The sequence below is a fragment of the Aspergillus fijiensis genome (genome assembly GCF_003184825.1).
Source record: "Aspergillus fijiensis CBS 313.89 unplaced genomic scaffold BO72scaffold_88, whole genome shotgun sequence".
NCBI lineage: Eukaryota > Fungi > Ascomycota > Eurotiomycetes > Eurotiales > Aspergillaceae > Aspergillus > Aspergillus fijiensis.
This window is the reverse complement of record NW_024469064.1, coordinates 90,964-107,025: the sequence shown is the minus strand read 5'-3', so window position 1 is coordinate 107,025 and position 16,062 is coordinate 90,964. Positions and strand designations below refer to the sequence as shown.

Here is a 16,062-nt window from a genome sequence, read left to right as displayed (position 1 = left end):
TGGCTTTGCTTTACTTGCTCGTCTGCTTGAACGCTTTGTATAGTATAGTATAAATCTTTTTAGGGCTACTATGGAATTCCCTCGTCGTACTTCTATGTGGTTCGGATTTTTCCTGGATATCTGTTATGGTGTCGGATTCAAGTGGGGAGGTGCCATTCCATACGCTTTGAGATATGGTAAGTGACATATGGAAAAGGTCTAGTACTTCGTACATGAACTGCAGATGAGTTACTGTTCTCACGTTATGAGGGGTTGGAAGAGTAAATGATTAGGGAGGCATGAGAAACAGGTGGTGGGACATAGCATGGCTGTTGTTGTGACGGTACTGAAGTTGTTAAGGTATCTGGTTCTAATCTTTGGAAATTATCTCATTTTATCAAGCCGCCCACACATCCTTGCCGACCCCCTCGATCCAGTGGCCCAGCTGGTTGACGCCGGCATCCCAGTCCTTGAGGCGGTTGCGCATGCCCTCGATCTGCTTCATGTCCAGGACCTTGGGCTGGACCCAGTGGATCTGGGCGACCTGGGCGACCTGGTCGATGGCGCCCCTGAGCAGGCCCAGCGAGAGGGCCTTCATGATCAGGTGCTCTATCTCCTGGGGCTTGACCTTGGTCTCGGCGGAGATGGCGGCGAAGGTCAGGTTGCGGTCGTGGGGCGGGCGGCGGAAGACCATCTCCGTCAGCGCGGAGAGCGAGATCTTCTGGTACAGGAAGAGGCGGTGCTGCTCCAGCAGCTGGTTCTTGGCGACGTTGCCGGCCAGCACGTCGTAGGCGGTCAGGTCCCCCCGGTTGAAGGCGAACAGCAGGTCGCGCAGCCAGCCGTGCGGCGTCGCGCTCAGCGAGTCCAGGATCGGGTGCAGCAGCAGCTCGCCGAAGTTGTAGATCGTCTCCGACACCAGCGCCGCCACGCTGAGGTTGTAGGCCCGCGACACCCGCTCCGCGTCGCTGAGGTCCTCCAGGTTGATGCACGCGAGGTAGAGGAGGGCGTTCTTGTAGAAGGAGGCGAATTCTTGTTTGGCCTGTCGTTTTTGGGAGCTTTGTTAGTGGGGGAGGGGAAAGGGTGCGGAGATAGCGAAGGGTGTCCCCTTACGTGGTAGTAGTCCGCGTTGACTTTGTAGAAGGAAGCGTGCACAACGGTCTCAACCGAGTCGAAGGTATCTAGCACTTTTTGGCAGACCTCCAGGTCCTTCTGTGCCCCGTCCAGGTCCTGTAGTCGTTGCTTGACGTTGGCGACGTCGGCGAGGGCGTAGATGTAAGCATCTTGGCTATCGGGCTTGTTGACCTTGTCGGCCAGCGATGTGAGGAAAGAGAGGCGTTCTTTGTCATCTGTGTACGATCCGCCCAGGTTTGGTCAGTTTGGAGCTCGTCGGAAGCTACTGGGGCGCTGTTGAAACAGACCTGCACACTCCGTCGATGCCATCAACCCCAGCGAGACGAACTTGAGCTGGTTGATTCTGTCGGCGAAGCTGAGGACGAAGTTCTTGAATATTGGTAGTCGCTGGGGGCCGCTCTCTGGTAGCTGGAAGAATTCAATCAAGGAATCGGTAAGTTGGTGCCATAGCTTGCGCTCCCAGTAGTCTTCGAAGGTCAGGAACAAGGCCTGGCTCTGTTCGGGAGCTTGCTGGAGCTGGTCGGCGAGGAAATCGGTGATCCTTTGGTTCTCCATGATGGAACCGGGGGATGATGGGATGTGGGACAAGGGTAGGAGAGAGGAATCAAGAAGGAATCAAGGGTCGTGAGAGGTGGGGGTACGTCAATCGGAGATGGGGAAGATAGAAGGAAGCTGATCTGAAGGTGGCAGCGCAGCGGAGCTGAGGTGAACATCCGCCTTGATGCTCGGGCGGTGAGGCACATGACATCGATCCCCATCTACGTCGTCATCATCATCAATTCCAGTAACAAACATCAAGCATGAATGTTTTCCGAAACTACCATCCGTCCTTGTACCCAGAACATACTTTGGCTCTTGAATTGTATAGCATCTCTTGGTATGGGTTAATGTTGACAATACTACTCGGATGGACCAATCCAGACTTGAGTCTCTACTACAACCCCAGAATGGTAGCAATAAGTGTCCGATATCTCTCCGAGCAGCCCTCTGGGCCATCTACAACTAGGGTACCCAAAGCTTTTTGGCTCAGAAAAAAAGGTATAAATAGGGGCGTATTGTTCTATTCATAGAGGACTCTTATGCAACCATCAATTGATCTATTTATTCCTATTATCTTCCAATCGGCCCAAGTTATTAATACCTCTGCCTCTGTACCATTGTCCAATCAATACCATCATCATGTCTGACTTCACCGAGAAAAACCGCCAGTACTTCGAGTAAGTGACAAGCTCCTGGGATGAACAGGCAAGGTACTTATGCAATATATAGCAAGATGGCTAGTACCTACAATGACGAATTCAAGGATTTCATTAAGAAGAATTGCGCAGAGGTCCTTAACCGCCGTGCGTGGATCAGTGATACCTGGACCGACACGGAGTCTGGCCGGGGTAAGGAGATCAAGATGCTCGAGTATGCCTGCGGACCGGGTCCTATATCCATGGTAACTTTCCAACCCTATGGCATCAGCTATATCAAAGAAACGAAGCTGACAACCCACAGACTCTAGCTCCCTTCGTAAGCAAGATCGTCGGCATGGATGTTTCAGATGGCATGATCAGCGAGTTCAACAAAAATGCGAAGGAAGCGGGTCTAGCAGACAAGATGACTGGAGTCAAAGCTGATCTTCTCGCCGAGTCTGTATCGGAGGAACTGTCCGCAGATGAATACACCAATTTCGACCTTGTGGTGGTCAGCATGGCGCTGCACCACTTTGAGAATCCCGAGCTGGCCTTGGCGCGGTTGAGTGAGCGCCTCAAGAAAGGTGGTGTGCTTTTGGTCCTAGAGATCCTGGCAGAAGAGGGCCACCACGACCATCATGGCCATCACCATCACCGTCACCACCACCACCACCATGACGAGCAGCATGATTCAGCTCATGGGAAGCTTGACTTTGGCGACGCCGAACACACAATCGGCAGCCATGGTTTCACACTAGAGCGCATCCAGCAGCTCTTTGAAGAAGCCGGAGTAGGCCTGGGTTTTCAAAGGGAGGTGTTGGAGCATAAGATGGCGTTCAAGGTTCATCAGAAGCTGCCAAAAGCCCTATTCCTTGCTCGGGGACAGCGCTGCTGAACAATGTTAGTGATATGGTTGCTGTCCAAAGAGTAATGAACCGAGTATGATGCATGCTTTGCTTTCGCCAGTTTGGGTACTGTACGTTCTTTTCGACACCAGACCAATAGGTAGTCTAAGTTGCGTCGTAGTAGATGCGCCATGACGCTGTAAGTCAGTCAACCAATCATATTTCGCGAATAGTCAGACGCGATCCGGCAGGAGATCAAGTGTTCGGGGTTAGGATTGAACATGACAGGTGGTCGAATGGATAAATATTCGAGGTGCTCGAGTAAGGCGACTGTAGGATCACAATCCTACATATTGACAGTCATTTCCAGAGCATTGTAGGCAACACGGAGGGAGATCGGACAATTGAAGAAGGTGCAAATCGGCCAGGGAGTGGGCCGAAAAGGGACTAGCGCCAGAGTCCCGTGCCCGCTCCAAGGTTATTCTGGACAGCGACTTTCAACATCTACCAGCTGTGAGCACAAGTCCTGACGTCGAGCTTGGCTCTCTCCCCTCTACCACCCCATTGTCCATCGCCAACCACCGATCCGGACGCATACCGGTGGTCTCATCAGATTCGCAAGCAGAACTGAGACCATGCAGAGCTGCCGGGCCGCCAATTCCGCCATGGCCTCGAGGGCCTTCGTCCCCGCCCCTAGGGTTCAGTTCCAGGTCCAGCGCCGCAACCTCCAGGATGTTGCCATTACTCGGACTGGAAAGCCGATCTTGAAGGTTCAAGGTGGACGGTAAGAGCGCATGTACCGGGGTCATGGTCGTGGGATAATGCTAACTTTTGCCTGCCGCAGGTCGTCTCTGGGAGGTACTTCGCCCTCTGCTCGTTTCATTATCCGCTCGCGTCGGCGCCAGAAAGCTCATATCATCTAGGTCACACCGCCACTGTCTTCGGTGCTACTGGTTTCCTCGGTCGTTACATCGTCAATAAGCTCGGTAGGTTGGGCCCATGGTCGATTCGAAAGAGCTAGAGACTGACGCCGAGATAGCTCGTCAGGGATGCAGCGTTGTTGTCCCCTACCGTGAGGAGATGACGAAGAGACACTTGAAGGTCACTGGTGATCTCGGTCGGATTACTTTCATCGTATGACACCTTCGTTTCGAGCATGGTAATCGAGTCTCTAACTCGGCGGTCCGGCAGGAATACGATTTGCGCAACACTCAGTCCATTGAGGAGGCTGTGCGCCATTCCGATGTTGTCTACAACCTTGTTGGTCGCCAATATCCTACCAAGTTAGTATCATAAGTCTATCTTGAATGCGCCATACTAATCTCCACACAGGAACTTCACTTACAACGACGTTCACGTCGATGGAACGGAGCGCATTGTCGAGGCTGTTGCCAAGTACGATGTTGATCGCTTCATTCACGTCTCTTCCTACAACGCTAACCGGGACTCTCCCTCCGAGTTCTTCGCTACCAAGGTTCGTTTGTTGGGTTTTTGTCCCGCTGACGAATAGGTGCTGACTGCTGCAGGCCTGGGGTGAGGAGATTGCTCGCTCTATCTACCCTGAGACCACCATCGTCCGCCCCGCGCCCATGTTCGGTTTCGAGGACAACCTCCTTCACAAGCTCGCTCGTGCGACCAACGTCTTCACTTCCAACCACATGCAGGAGCGCTACTGGCCGGTGCACGTAAGTTGCTTTGAGCAAGTCATGATTTGAGTCGCGCTGACAATTTGCACAGGCCATTGATGTCGGCGCTGCCCTCGAGGCTATGCTGCACGATGACAGCACCGTCGGTCAGACGTTCGAGCTCTACGGCCCCAAGAACTACTCGACCGCCGAGATCGCGGAGCTGGTGGACAAGGAAATTGTCAAGCACCGCCGCCACGTGAACGTGCCCAAGGCCATCATGAAGCCCCTCGCCCACTACCTCAACAAGTATCTCTGGTGGCCCATCGGCTCAGCCGACGAGGTTGAGCGCGAGTTCATCGACCAGGTGATCGACCCTAACGCCAAGACCTTCAAGGATCTTGGAATCGAGCCTGCTGAGATCAGCAACCTGACCTTCCACTACTTGGTAAGTTTGTTCTTTCGTGAGGTGTGTGGACCACCGGCTAATTGTCGCAGCTTGGATACCGTAGCTCCTCCTACTACGATCTTCCTCCCGCGACGGAGCGGGAGAGACAGGAGGAGAAGAAGTACCTGCACGTTCTCGACGACCAGTAGTCTTTTTCTTTAGTGTACATACCATGCTAGACCCATTGATTTCCTTGTGTAGCTGCTTCAAGTATCTTTTAAGAAGTGTCTTAATCCAATATTCGTTATGAACGCCTATGAATCCACGAGACCCAACACTACTATACATGCATTGCTATAAAAGACTGGTGGTACCAGTAATAGTATGAGGATTAGGGAACCTCGGCCGGGGCGCAAGCTCAGCTCAGCTCCGCTCCGCTCCGCACTCCGCACTCCTCCATCCACCAGAAACTCCTCCCACCTGCCATTCCCTCCAATTGCACCTCACCCACCCAAGAACAAACCAGACCAGCAAGAAACCCAAGAACAATGGCCGAGCAAGACCCTCGCACCCCGATCCTCCTCCTCAAAACCCGCTCCACCCCGCACGACGGCTACGACGACTTCTTCACGAGCCAAAACTACAGCCCCGCCTTCATCCCCGTGCTGGAGCACCACTTCCACACGACCAACCTCCAACGCATCCACGACCTGCTCGTATCGGGGGGCTTTCGCGCGGGCCATCCGAACCAGAAATACGGCGGCATCATTTTCACAAGCCAGCGGGCGGTGGAGGGGTTCGCCCACGTCCTCGAGGGCATCGACGGTATGTCCGGCCCATCACCACCACCACCGTCACCGTCACCGTCATCACCTACCTCTACATCCTACCTTCCCAGCCCTGCACCTCCCTCCCTATCCCCAAACACCACACCACACCTAACCCAATCCACAACTCAACGCTAACATACCACTACCCACTCGTAACAGACCCAGGCCGAAGTCTAACCCCCCTCACCCTCCCCCTCTACACCGTCGGCCCCGCAACCCACCGCTCCCTCTCCGCCCTGACAACCACCTACCTCCCCAACGCCACCCTCCACGGCCAGGACACGGGCACCGGCGAGCTCCTCGCGCACTTCATCCTCTCGCACTACCCGACGTACACCACGGGCAACACCACGGGCAACCTAGATGCGAACACCAGCCCCCCAAATCCCCAGACCCAGACCCCAAACCACGCAAGAAAGCCCCTCCTCTTCCTCGTCGGCGAACAGCGCCGCGACATCATCCCCAAGACCTTGATGGACCCGGCGCGGCGGCCCGACGCCCGCATCCCCGTGGAGGAGCTGGTGGTCTACGAGACCGGGGTGATGGCCGGGTTTGAGGAGGCGTTTGGGGCGCGAATTCGCGCGGAGCGGGATGCGTTCCAGCGCAAACAGCAGGACGAAGACGACGAGAAAGTGGTCTGGACGGTGGTGTTTTCGCCGACGGGGTGTGAGGCTATGGTCAGGGTTCTGGAGACGGTGGATGCTTCTTCGTCATCGTCGTCATCGTCGTCATCGTCAGCGGTTCTGGGCGGTGGGTTGGAATCACAAAATGAGGATGGGGATTTAGGTCGAAAGGATAACAACAGAAAGTTCTTTGTCGCGACCATTGGTCCGACGACCAGGGATTATCTCAGGAATCGGGTCGGGTTTGAACCCGATGTCTGTGCGGAGAAGCCTAGTCCCGAGGGGGTCGGGAGGGGGATCCAGAAATTTATGGAGGAGTTTAGGGCGGGGAAGAATTAGTCCAAAAACTGAAAGCTGAGGTCACTGTTTATGTACAGTTAGGAAGTAAGTGGAGTGCCTCAGGCAATTCTGCACCGCATATATACCCAAAGACGTTCTTGAAAAAGTTCATCTTATGTACTGGTCTGCTTGTCAAGGCTACTCTGCTCGCATTATATCAAACAAGCTTAAATGCCCGAATCATCACATCAACTCCATCCATATTCCCTTCCCATAATGGCAGCATATCACTCAGGGTGGAACGCGCGAGCATTGTCCCTATCCTTTTCTTTCTATCCTTCCATGTTATTATGTGCTCGAATGAAACCCCACTGAACTTGAACAAACAGGCACTGCCTTGTTTAGTTCCCCCGTACTATGGTATCTTAGCCGCATTCATATGCTCGTCATTTCTTTACCGCATGATCTCCTCATATATCAGGACTGTGCACTAAGTTAGTAAAGCTCCACATAAGACGAAATCTCTCAACTTACGCTTCAACTGCTCCTTGCTCAACGCATCCTTGTTCTTATCGAAATCAAAGAATCCCTCTGGAATCGGCGGTGCGGTGGGCTCATCCTCCGGGTCATGATACGGCTCCAGGTATGGATGGCGCAGCGCCTCCTCCACTGTGATTCGCTTGGCCGGGTTGAAGGCGAGGAGCTTCTCCAGCAGATCCAGGGCGAGGTCGTTGCTCTTGGGGAACATGGCGCGGAAGGGAATCTTCTTCTTAAATGGGAGAGATCGGATGTACTCGCGAGCCCGTCGGGACTTGATACCATAGTAGTCTTCCATGGTCGGCGTTCCGAGGACGTCAAGGATAAGGGTCAACTGGTGGTGGTCTATCTGTTGTCAGAATGGCCTGTCAATTGCCGCGCCGGTATTGTGGTACTCACAGTCCTTTCCAGGGAACAGGGGCTTCCCGCTCAGCATTTCAGCCAGGATACAGCCCACACTCCACACATCAATCGCCTTCGTGTATTCCTTGAACGTCAACATGATCTCCGGCGCACGATACCACCGTGTAGCCACATATTCCGTCATGAAACCCGAGTTGTCATCCGTCGATGCAGCAGACCGAGCCAAGCCGAAGTCACAGACTTTCAGGTCGCAGTTGGCATTAAGAAGAAGATTGGATGGTTTGAGATCACGGTGCAGAACGTTCGCCGAGTGCATGGCTTTCAGCGCGCGCAAGGTCTGGTAAATGAAGTATTGGCAATGGTCGTCGGAAAGGTCCTGAGTACGGATGACGCGGTGCATGTCTGTCTCCATCAATTCCTGGTTCGATCAGTCGCTGGGTTTCCATGTTGCATGACTTCTAAATTTACCTGGATCAGGTACACCTCGTTGAAGCTCTCATAATTCCGAGGCCGCTGGATATCCAAGATAGAGATAATGTTCTCGTGGTTGAAATACCGCAACAGCTTCATCTCACGTAGGGTTCGCAGACAGAACATGGAATGGTCGAATGGTGTGATCTTCTTGATGGCGACCTTCTGTCCGGAAGGCTTGTGGATCGCGGAGCTGAGGCCAATTAGTTGTCGGCTACGGCGCTCGGTTCATCTAACAAAACTCACCAGACAACACCATAGGCGCCCTCTCCGATGACATCTTGAATTTCATATTGATCTGAGACATTGAAGGAGATCTTGCGTGATCCTCCTTGAGGAGGCATTTGTTGCACCATGGTGACAGTTATGATAGGAATTCTAAGCAAAGGTCAGTTCATGCCGACCAAAGCAGGCGTTTTGTGTGATGAACCCCGCGCCAAGTGATAGTCCAACTCATCGCCGACTTGCCAGCCCAACGATGAGGAGGAGGACTGTAGCAGGCCAACAGCCCCTAAGCATCGCAGTGATGGTGGGCGTGGTTCGTCACATGCAGACAAGCAGCGGATCGCCCACGAGATAACGCCTAGGGCCCATCACACATTCAAGCAACAAACACATGGCATAGCGCTTACCAGAAGAAGCTGGGTTGGAGCGCAGTTGGAGCCTAATTACAACAAATCCGCATGCCAGGGTGTATGCGCTGGACGAGTGGCCGTTGTCGGGGAACCGTCGAAGATCGGGAGCGGGGTACAGCGCGTGCCTGCAATCGAACCGGGAAAGGAAGACGCACGCACGTTGGTGTGCAGAGGTTCCGAAGTAGCGTTGATTTTGAAGAGGAAGTGGCGAAGGGATGCCAGGTAGGATCACGATCCAGGGGCGCAGAGGGTGATCAAAGGAACAAATAAACTGCTCACACGGCGCTTAGATCGATCCACGTCACTGCTGACGACCTGGACCACAGAAAGACGAACTGGTCAATTATCCACACCAGCGACAAAAAAGGACCGAAGACCGGGCCCTATTAAAGGTTCCTTGTAGAGGATCAAGAGAGAGGGCGAGAGAAAAAGGAGAAGCTTACCAGTGGTGAGGAGAGAATTGGGGTTACTGGTGCTGGGTGTCTCACAGGCCGGTTTCTATTTTTGGGACGGTTTGTCTTCCAGGTGTCTTCTGTCCTGGTTCTAGATCGACGACAGCGGTCAGTTTCGAGTTTCTTTTGACTAAGATACACATGAAGCGACAAAAGATAGAGGGAAAACCAACCCACGGCGTTTCGACGGAGAAGGGGGCAGAGGGGGGAGGGGGGGGAGTGGGATAGTGGGATAGTGGATGGGGGGGGGGGAATGACTAGGAAGTAGGAAGTAAGAGCAGGCGAGGGAAGGTAACGAACGACAGACAGACTAGCTAGCAGTCGGCGGGTGTTGTGGAGGGGTTGGAGAGAGAGAGAGAAAGACAGAGGCAGAGAGTGAGTGAGAGAGAGAAGGGCAAATAGTGGCAGTCGTGGAGGGGAACTAGTGTCCGTAGTGGGAAAGTTAATCACCCGCAAGTGGGGAGGGGAGAGAGGGAGAGAGTGGCAGAATTAAGACTTGCATTCACCTTGAAGCAACAAATTGGATTTCCTAAGAATAGGAAAGTAGAGGAGAAGAAGAAGATTGAATAGAATAGAGAGAGTTCAGTGGAAAGGAGGAGGAACCGAGGAAGAAGAAGAGGGAGAGGAGGAGGGAGGAGGGGAAGAGAGAGGGAGAGGGAGAGAGAGAGAGAGCGTGCGTGCGTGCGTGGGAAGTTGTGTACCTGAATCGCCGTGGAGCAATAATAAATGGGGGGGAGGGGAAGGTCAGTTATCGATACGGAGGCAGCAGATAAGACCGTGGACAGATGAGGACAAAGATAGTAAGTAGCAGGTGATGACACTGACAGCAATAGTCTGTTCCAACTAACGACACTTCTCAAAAATAATAATAATAATAATGATAATCCCCGTCGACAATCACAAGGGGGAGGCAACAATAAGAGTGATAATGAATGAGTCCCGATGAAAGAAGAACCTTGGTTGAAGAGACGGAGGGGCCGCTGCAGTGGAAATCACCACCGGTCTGTGTGGTACGGTTGGGGAGGGGAGGGGGTGGTTTTTGGTTCCTGATCCAGAAATGCTGCCATCATTATATCTACTCCTCAGTATCAACACCATCAAGTCTATCTCTTGTTCGAGCACCCTCAATGATTAAATCAAAGCAAACTATCTCATCAATCACAAACCAAGATCATTTCACAGCGGATACAGCAGCCACTGAGCCACCACTAAATGCCGTGACTCTGCAATAACCCCAAGCAGACAATGTAATCACCCCCTCAATAAGGCCGGGTCTGAATACCTCCCTTTGCGTGGAGAGAGCAAGCAATGAACCAACGCCCAACTCCAGCAGTCAAAAAAACAGACAACAGGAAAATGCGACCCTTCGCTTTTCCAAGAAAAGCCAGTCCAGTCTCCGTTCCAACTTTCAGTTGAAGAGCTCCTCTTTCCATCCTGTCATCTCAAGGGCAACTGTCAATCCCCTCCCAAAAACCCAAGAAACTACGTCTGGACCAGTGTTTCGTGTTTCAACCAGCCCACGAGACGCGATTCAATTCCTCCAGCCTCCAGCCCTCCCAGCTTCCAAGTCCCAAAACCCGCCACGGGCGCCAATCTCTGGCAGTTTCACCGTCTCTCAGACACCCCCCCCTTCTCTAGCAGTGGCCCACCACTACTGAAACCGGATTAGTCGACTAAATATCTACAAAATCCCCACTCTTTCCATTCCCTGGGCCCAGGGATCTTCTTGCCTTTCCGTCTCCGTACTGTGAGAGATGATCCATGAGATCCATCCATCACCCTGGCCTAGCCGCACAGATAGATTAGTACACTGGTCTTATTACTTTCTTCCAGGAGAGGAGAGGGAGGGGCAGTGCAGTGAGTGCTCTTTGGTCGCTCTTATTATTCCGTAGACCAGACCGAACGACCGACTACTGTGTGCTACTCGACTTGATCACAGCCCCGTTCATCAAATCATAGTCTTCAATTCGAAGTCGGTTCGTCACCTTTCCACTTCTTCTTCTTCTTCTTCATCCCCCTCCCGCCCGCCCCCTTCATCCCGGGAGACGATCCATTAAATGCAGTCAGTTGGCTCGGAGGCTCGAATGTGATGACCGTCCGTCATACTTGCAGCCAGCTCTGGCACTTGTGTGATCTAAAGCTTACCGTGCATGGATGGGCTGACTTGACCAGTGACCACAGACTACAGGCATACACTCACAAAGTAACTCAGGGCCCATGCAGCCCAACAACGCCCTCCCTCACTTACTCGCCCAGGGTTAGCTACAGGACTAGCCAACCACCAAGCTCGTAACCCATGTCAAAACCTCGGATCACATTCGTATTTAGCGGTAAACTGGGGGGATGGTTGGTGAAGTTTAGCATCGTGACCAGCCTTATGAAACAGCCCGCAAATAACGGGAAAAAAAAGCCTACAAAGTGTTGTACTGGACAATGCATAGCTTCAACCCCCATGTGGGCGGCACTTGATTAGCGAGCACATGGCTCGATATGCCGGAAAAAAAAAGGCGTCTGGTCCATACACAACACCCGAACACACGCCCAACATCAACCACAAGCTCCACGGAACTTTTGTATTTTCTTGTTGGCCTGCCCATCACTCAACCCGATAAAGAATAACCCGCCAATCGAGGCCAACCACCGGAGCAAGCGCTGAAGAGAAAGCAGAAAGGAAACAAATCTTGACATAATCACGGAAGTTGTATTGATGTATATTTGGAAAATAATTTACCAGTAAGGGAGAAGCTATCATTACTGAACAACCTGTAGGTGTGTTCGAAAAGCTTGTCAGTCTGCGTGACTCCAAGTATAGACTCGTACGTCGATGACGGCAGAAAGAGTAATGGATCAACTGGCAGAGACAAAGGCGCTTAGGAAACGGAGCAATCAAACCTTTTCCCGCAAGGAGCCCATCCACTGCACCAGACTGACGCTCTGGTCCGCACGGTCTTCCACCAACATCGTCTGCGCCCATAAGCGGAGCCCCGGTTCGCCGTCTTCCTTGACCACATACAGGTGCGGCACCACAATGCTGCCCACCCCCTTCGACCGGTGATCCCGGCTCTTCTCGATCACCGCACGCACCCGCTGGCTGAACTCGTTGTCCAAGTCCGGCAGGTTCTGCTTGCCCACCCGGAGCTGCGATCGGTCTGCCAGCCCAAATACATCCTCGATCAGCTGAGGTACCGCATCGCGTCCGACCCACAAGAACTGCGTCTGGCCATCGTCGATGAGGTAGAGGCCATACGGAACCACCCGCTCGGACGACAGGTTGACTGGAGGAGGGAGGACAATTTCGCCGGTCTGCTCATCGGGCAACCCAGCGTTGTCCGGCATGTCGTGGAGGGAATACATCTTCGGGTAGATGTATTGGATGAGGAGAGGAAGGGGAAGCGTAGAGAGCATGCAGAGAGCCGCAGAGCGCATATCCGTGGGGATCTGGGCAGATTTGCGAAGACCGAGCTAATCGAGAATCAGATGCTGATGGGAAACTGAGTGGGCGCGAGAGAAAACTTACATTCTTGATCATGGCAAGGAAAAGAACGGGGAGTGCTCTCAGGTTAGCAGGGAACTGGAGACCACCGCCGCTCACACTTCCACCGGCCAACTCCTTCCGGTAGGTGGAGAGCAACTCCACGGCCTTGGCCTGGAGGGCGTCCCGGGCAGGTTCCAGACCGCTTCCCAGAGCCCGCTCGACGGCCTTGTGGCTGAAGTAGGTTGCGACTGCTTGCTGGTCCGCCGAGGCGAAGACGTCAGCCAGGTTTTGGGTGGTGGGAAGCGCCAGAGTCAAAACGCGGATTCTTCTCTCGCCGTTGCAAGTGGTGTGGAGGACGGCGGTCTGCAAGCAGACAACAGGTTTCGTGACTGTCTCATCGATGGCAACCTCAACCACATACGCCTGATCGCGGGGAAACGCGGGGAAAGCGCAGAGATCGGAACTGCGGTTGAAGAAGTTTCCGTAGAAAGTGTTCATGCGGAGGCCGGTGGTAGCGCGGACACGGAGCACAGCCTCCAGACCAATCTCAGACGAAAGGTATTCGGAGAACTCGCGGGCGAATTTAATCGCATCTTCTGGGCGAGCGGCGTTCCAGCCCGGATAGAAGTACGTTTGTCCACCAGTGTACCGGGGTAGGTTGCTGAGAGACGCAACGTCCTGGTATTGAGAAGAGAACAAGAACATGTCGACAGAGACCTGTGCCTTGGAGCATTCCACGGCAAAGCTTTTATAAAAGCTGTTCGCTGTTTGCAGAAGAGCATTCTCCTTGCTGGTGCCAAGGACCTTCTTGTCTTCTCTCATGGTGAGAGCGCCGTGGCCGATGTTAGGCAGAGAAGAACTAAGCACGGTCATCTTACCGCCCACAGGAGAGATCAGTTTGTAACCAGCGCGCAGAGCGGACCCCATGGCGCAGCCGTTGCTCTGGGTATTCTGGAACATCTCCTGCAGCTTGTCGAGGAACGACTCGATGTTTTCCCGGCATTCGCTCAAGGTCACCAGAAGATCACCCGGAATGGGCAAGAAAGGCTCGTCCAGGTCACTGACAACCAGCATTCTAGGGTCAGAGTTGTCCGACCCATCCCGAGGGATGCTGAAGTAGTGGAGGCTGGAGTCAACCGCGATGAAGCCGAGTCGGGTGCGACGGTCGGCGTTCGGGATCCGATCGAGACTTTCCTTGATGCACCGTGCACTTGTCGCGAGCAGACCATTGGTGACCGAAGCATAGCTGACATCGATCAAGAACAGATAAACTAGCGGCTGAGGGGGGCGAACCATGTACTCCTGAGGGGCGACAAATTCCACGACCGAATGGTTGAGATCAGCCCTCAGCGACCGGTCCGCAGGCTTCTGGAGAGCAGTATCCCAATCGAAGGCTTGAGGTACGTCATTAGTCAGGTTGCACATGTTACAACGCCAGCGGTGTCCATGGTCGAGGAATGTGACGAAGGGGTTGATATAGGAGCGGCAGCGTCGGCAACGGGAGATGACCTGATCGGGAATGACTGGGATGGGATCTTCGGAGTCATGCAGCGCTGCATATGGCTGGATGACGAGCGCAAAAGGCAGCTTGGACTTCTTCAGGAGCGAGTGCGTCGTAGGAACCGCATTCAACGTGGAGCGAACGTATTTCGGGGGGCAATTGGCATACGGAGAGGGGTAAACGCTGGTCTAATGAGTGAAGTTAGTGTTTCCCGTCCGTGATAAGGAAACCGGCCATGGACACTTACACCCGGCGGCAGAACGATAGGAGGCGGGGGGTAGTCGAGTTCGGCAACGTTGAACGGCTGAGTGAGGAGGTCGGTAGGATAGAGCTGGTTGAGAGGGACTGCCCGCGGAGCCTGGGGGGCTTGAGCCACGGGCTGCGGCGGCATCAAGTGTGGATCGGTGACTCCCATAGCACCGAACTGCTGGGTCATCTGTGCGACTGGCGGGGAGGCGGGCGCCCCGTAAGCCGGGGCAGCAGCGTGCATCTGAGTAGGGTCTGCGTAGGCCGGTTGCTGGTATCCCGCAGCAGCTGGTGCTTGCGCCGGGTAAGCTCCATAGCTACCACCGCCCGGTAACTGGCCTCCTAAGGCAGCATTGGCACCGGAGCCAAAGTCGAAGGCTTCGCCTGCATATTGTCTCTTCTTTCGTGCGCCAGCTTGCCCTTGCCCCGCGGGCTGTTGTTGCTCAGGAGTTCCGTAACCTACAGGCTGACCGTACCCTTCTTGGGGCGGATAACCCCCTTGTGGTGCTGCCATGGAGGTCGGCTGTGATTTATGACTGTAGGCGGTTATAGTGGGAGGTGTGCGGGATGGTTTGTGAATCGTTGCAAGGTCACTGTATTAGGGGCGGTGGTCAGTCAACAATTTGAAACAAAGTGGGAGAGTTCAGGGAGGGGAACGGAGAGCGACTGGGTACCAATGACCGGGGATAGATTCACCAAACCGCACGGGTTGGAGAGGCTCTGAGAGTCAAGCAGGAGAACACGTCGAGGTGAGACTCCAGCAAGAAAGGGTGAAATGCAACCAGGAGAAGATAGGTGGTTAGTTGCGTTAATGTCAAAGGCACAGCGTAATTAGGTAGGTAGGTAGAGTCGAGTTGGTAGTGCAGTGATCAGTGCAGTGGACAGTGGATGGTGTACGGTGGCCTTTGCGGCTGCCGCCAACCGGCCAATCAGCACCTCACCGCATCCGAGCCCGACTTGCTCTTTTACAACATCCATCATCATGTTCAACCTAGCCTTTTAGGTAGTTATACTTACAATGCCAATTCGAGGGGAAATTCTCTCTAGAACCCGTACTCTCGAGATGCTCTACAATCTGTACCTTACTGTAATAATTATTATTAGGGTCGACATTCAGCAAAACTGTGGATGTCTCCTGCAAGCTGTGTGATGTGGCAGAATGATCTCATACTAACTCAGGGAAGTCATTAGTGGCTAAAAAGATTTCCACCTGGACATGGGGTATCGCTACCATGGATTGATTAGTCCGTAGTTATACTTGTCTACTAAACATAAATGACCTTTGCTGCTTGTCACTTTCGGCATCTCCCTGCCTTACTTCGTATCCAGGGGTTCTGTCTTTCTAATGTGAATACTATATACATATCAAACGCAATGGTTGGCAGATGCATATTGCGATCGGCTATCTATGGCAGAAATGGCATACAGGGGTGAATACTAGGTAGGTATCAAATTCAAGAACACCATCGGGATTGGAGTGTGTCAAGTACTAGGTACAGATAAT

The 16,062-nt window shown here is 53.4% G+C and overlaps 6 protein-coding genes across 6 annotated transcripts; 3 read left to right on the top strand and 3 right to left on the bottom strand.

Moving 5' to 3' along the window:
* Positions 1-19: 19 nt before the first annotated feature.
* Positions 20-1,782, bottom strand: BO72DRAFT_532407 (proteasome regulatory particle lid subunit RPN9). The gene is made up of 3 exons (XM_040950429.1): positions 1,398-1,782; positions 1,090-1,325; positions 20-1,018 (listed from the first exon to the last, which is right to left on the bottom strand). Exons 1-3 carry the CDS (start codon positions 1,663-1,665, stop codon positions 377-379), a joined length of 1,146 nt encoding a protein of 381 aa, XP_040795859.1. The 5' UTR covers positions 1,666-1,782; the 3' UTR covers positions 20-376.
* Positions 1,783-2,433: 651 nt separating this feature from the next.
* Positions 2,434-3,360, top strand: BO72DRAFT_453310 (class I SAM-dependent methyltransferase). The gene has a single exon (XM_040945951.1). It carries the CDS (start codon positions 2,644-2,646, stop codon positions 3,181-3,183), a length of 540 nt encoding a protein of 179 aa, XP_040795858.1. The 5' UTR covers positions 2,434-2,643; the 3' UTR covers positions 3,184-3,360.
* A 290-nt stretch (positions 3,361-3,650) lies between these two features.
* On the top strand, positions 3,651-5,465 carry BO72DRAFT_441125 (NADH-ubiquinone oxidoreductase subunit). The gene is made up of 9 exons (XM_040943472.1): positions 3,651-3,917; positions 3,978-3,991; positions 4,057-4,119; positions 4,173-4,267; positions 4,325-4,416; positions 4,466-4,607; positions 4,660-4,818; positions 4,871-5,206; positions 5,257-5,465. Exons 1-9 carry the CDS (start codon positions 3,769-3,771, stop codon positions 5,353-5,355), a joined length of 1,149 nt encoding a protein of 382 aa, XP_040795857.1. The 5' UTR covers positions 3,651-3,768; the 3' UTR covers positions 5,356-5,465.
* Positions 5,466-5,635: 170 nt separating this feature from the next.
* BO72DRAFT_453307 (uroporphyrinogen-III synthase HEM4) lies at positions 5,636-7,229 on the top strand. The gene is made up of 2 exons (XM_040945950.1): positions 5,636-5,971; positions 6,136-7,229. Exons 1-2 carry the CDS (start codon positions 5,695-5,697, stop codon positions 6,936-6,938), a joined length of 1,080 nt encoding a protein of 359 aa, XP_040795856.1. The 5' UTR covers positions 5,636-5,694; the 3' UTR covers positions 6,939-7,229.
* On the bottom strand, positions 7,084-8,605 carry BO72DRAFT_522096 (mitogen-activated protein kinase; the record flags this gene model as incomplete). Its single annotated transcript, XM_040949763.1, has 5 exons — positions 7,084-7,361; positions 7,413-7,760; positions 7,815-8,196; positions 8,247-8,442; positions 8,496-8,605. The coding sequence occupies 5 exons, from the start codon at positions 8,603-8,605 to the stop codon at positions 7,333-7,335; spliced, it is 1,065 nt and encodes a 354-aa protein (XP_040795855.1). The 3' UTR covers positions 7,084-7,332.
* A 3,061-nt stretch (positions 8,606-11,666) lies between these two features.
* BO72DRAFT_453303 (COPII subunit SEC24) lies at positions 11,667-15,431 on the bottom strand. Its single transcript, XM_040945949.1, has 5 exons — positions 15,233-15,431; positions 14,560-15,151; positions 12,854-14,500; positions 12,229-12,798; positions 11,667-12,099 (listed from the first exon to the last, which is right to left on the bottom strand). Exons 2-5 carry the CDS (start codon positions 15,070-15,072, stop codon positions 12,088-12,090), a joined length of 2,742 nt encoding a protein of 913 aa, XP_040795854.1. The 5' UTR covers positions 15,073-15,151; positions 15,233-15,431; the 3' UTR covers positions 11,667-12,087.
* Positions 15,432-16,062: the final 631 nt, after the last annotated feature.

Coding starts and splice junctions, on each gene's coding strand:
- BO72DRAFT_441125 (XM_040943472.1), top strand. CDS start 3,769: ATGCAGAGCTGCCGGGCCGCCAATTCCGCCATGGCCTCGAGGGCCTTC. Junction 4,268..4,324: donor TCGGTCGGATTACTTTCATC/GTATGACACCTT, acceptor GCGGTCCGGCAG/GAATACGATTTGCGCAACAC. Junction 5,207..5,256: donor ACCTGACCTTCCACTACTTG/GTAAGTTTGTTC, acceptor TAATTGTCGCAG/CTTGGATACCGTAGCTCCTC.
- BO72DRAFT_453310 (XM_040945951.1), top strand. CDS start 2,644: ATGGATGTTTCAGATGGCATGATCAGCGAGTTCAACAAAAATGCGAAG.
- BO72DRAFT_453307 (XM_040945950.1), top strand. CDS start 5,695: ATGGCCGAGCAAGACCCTCGCACCCCGATCCTCCTCCTCAAAACCCGC. Junction 5,972..6,135: donor CGTCCTCGAGGGCATCGACG/GTATGTCCGGCC, acceptor CACTCGTAACAG/ACCCAGGCCGAAGTCTAACC.
- BO72DRAFT_453303 (XM_040945949.1), bottom strand. CDS start 15,072: ATGGCAGCACCACAAGGGGGTTATCCGCCCCAAGAAGGGTACGGTCAG. Junction 14,501..14,559: donor CTATCGTTCTGCCGCCGGGT/GTAAGTGTCCAT, acceptor TTCACTCATTAG/ACCAGCGTTTACCCCTCTCC. Junction 12,799..12,853: donor TCCTTGCCATGATCAAGAAT/GTAAGTTTTCTC, acceptor ATTCTCGATTAG/CTCGGTCTTCGCAAATCTGC.
- BO72DRAFT_532407 (XM_040950429.1), bottom strand. CDS start 1,665: ATGGAGAACCAAAGGATCACCGATTTCCTCGCCGACCAGCTCCAGCAA. Junction 1,326..1,397: donor GGCATCGACGGAGTGTGCAG/GTCTGTTTCAAC, acceptor GATCGTACACAG/ATGACAAAGAACGCCTCTCT. Junction 1,019..1,089: donor TCAACGCGGACTACTACCAC/GTAAGGGGACAC, acceptor CAAAAACGACAG/GCCAAACAAGAATTCGCCTC.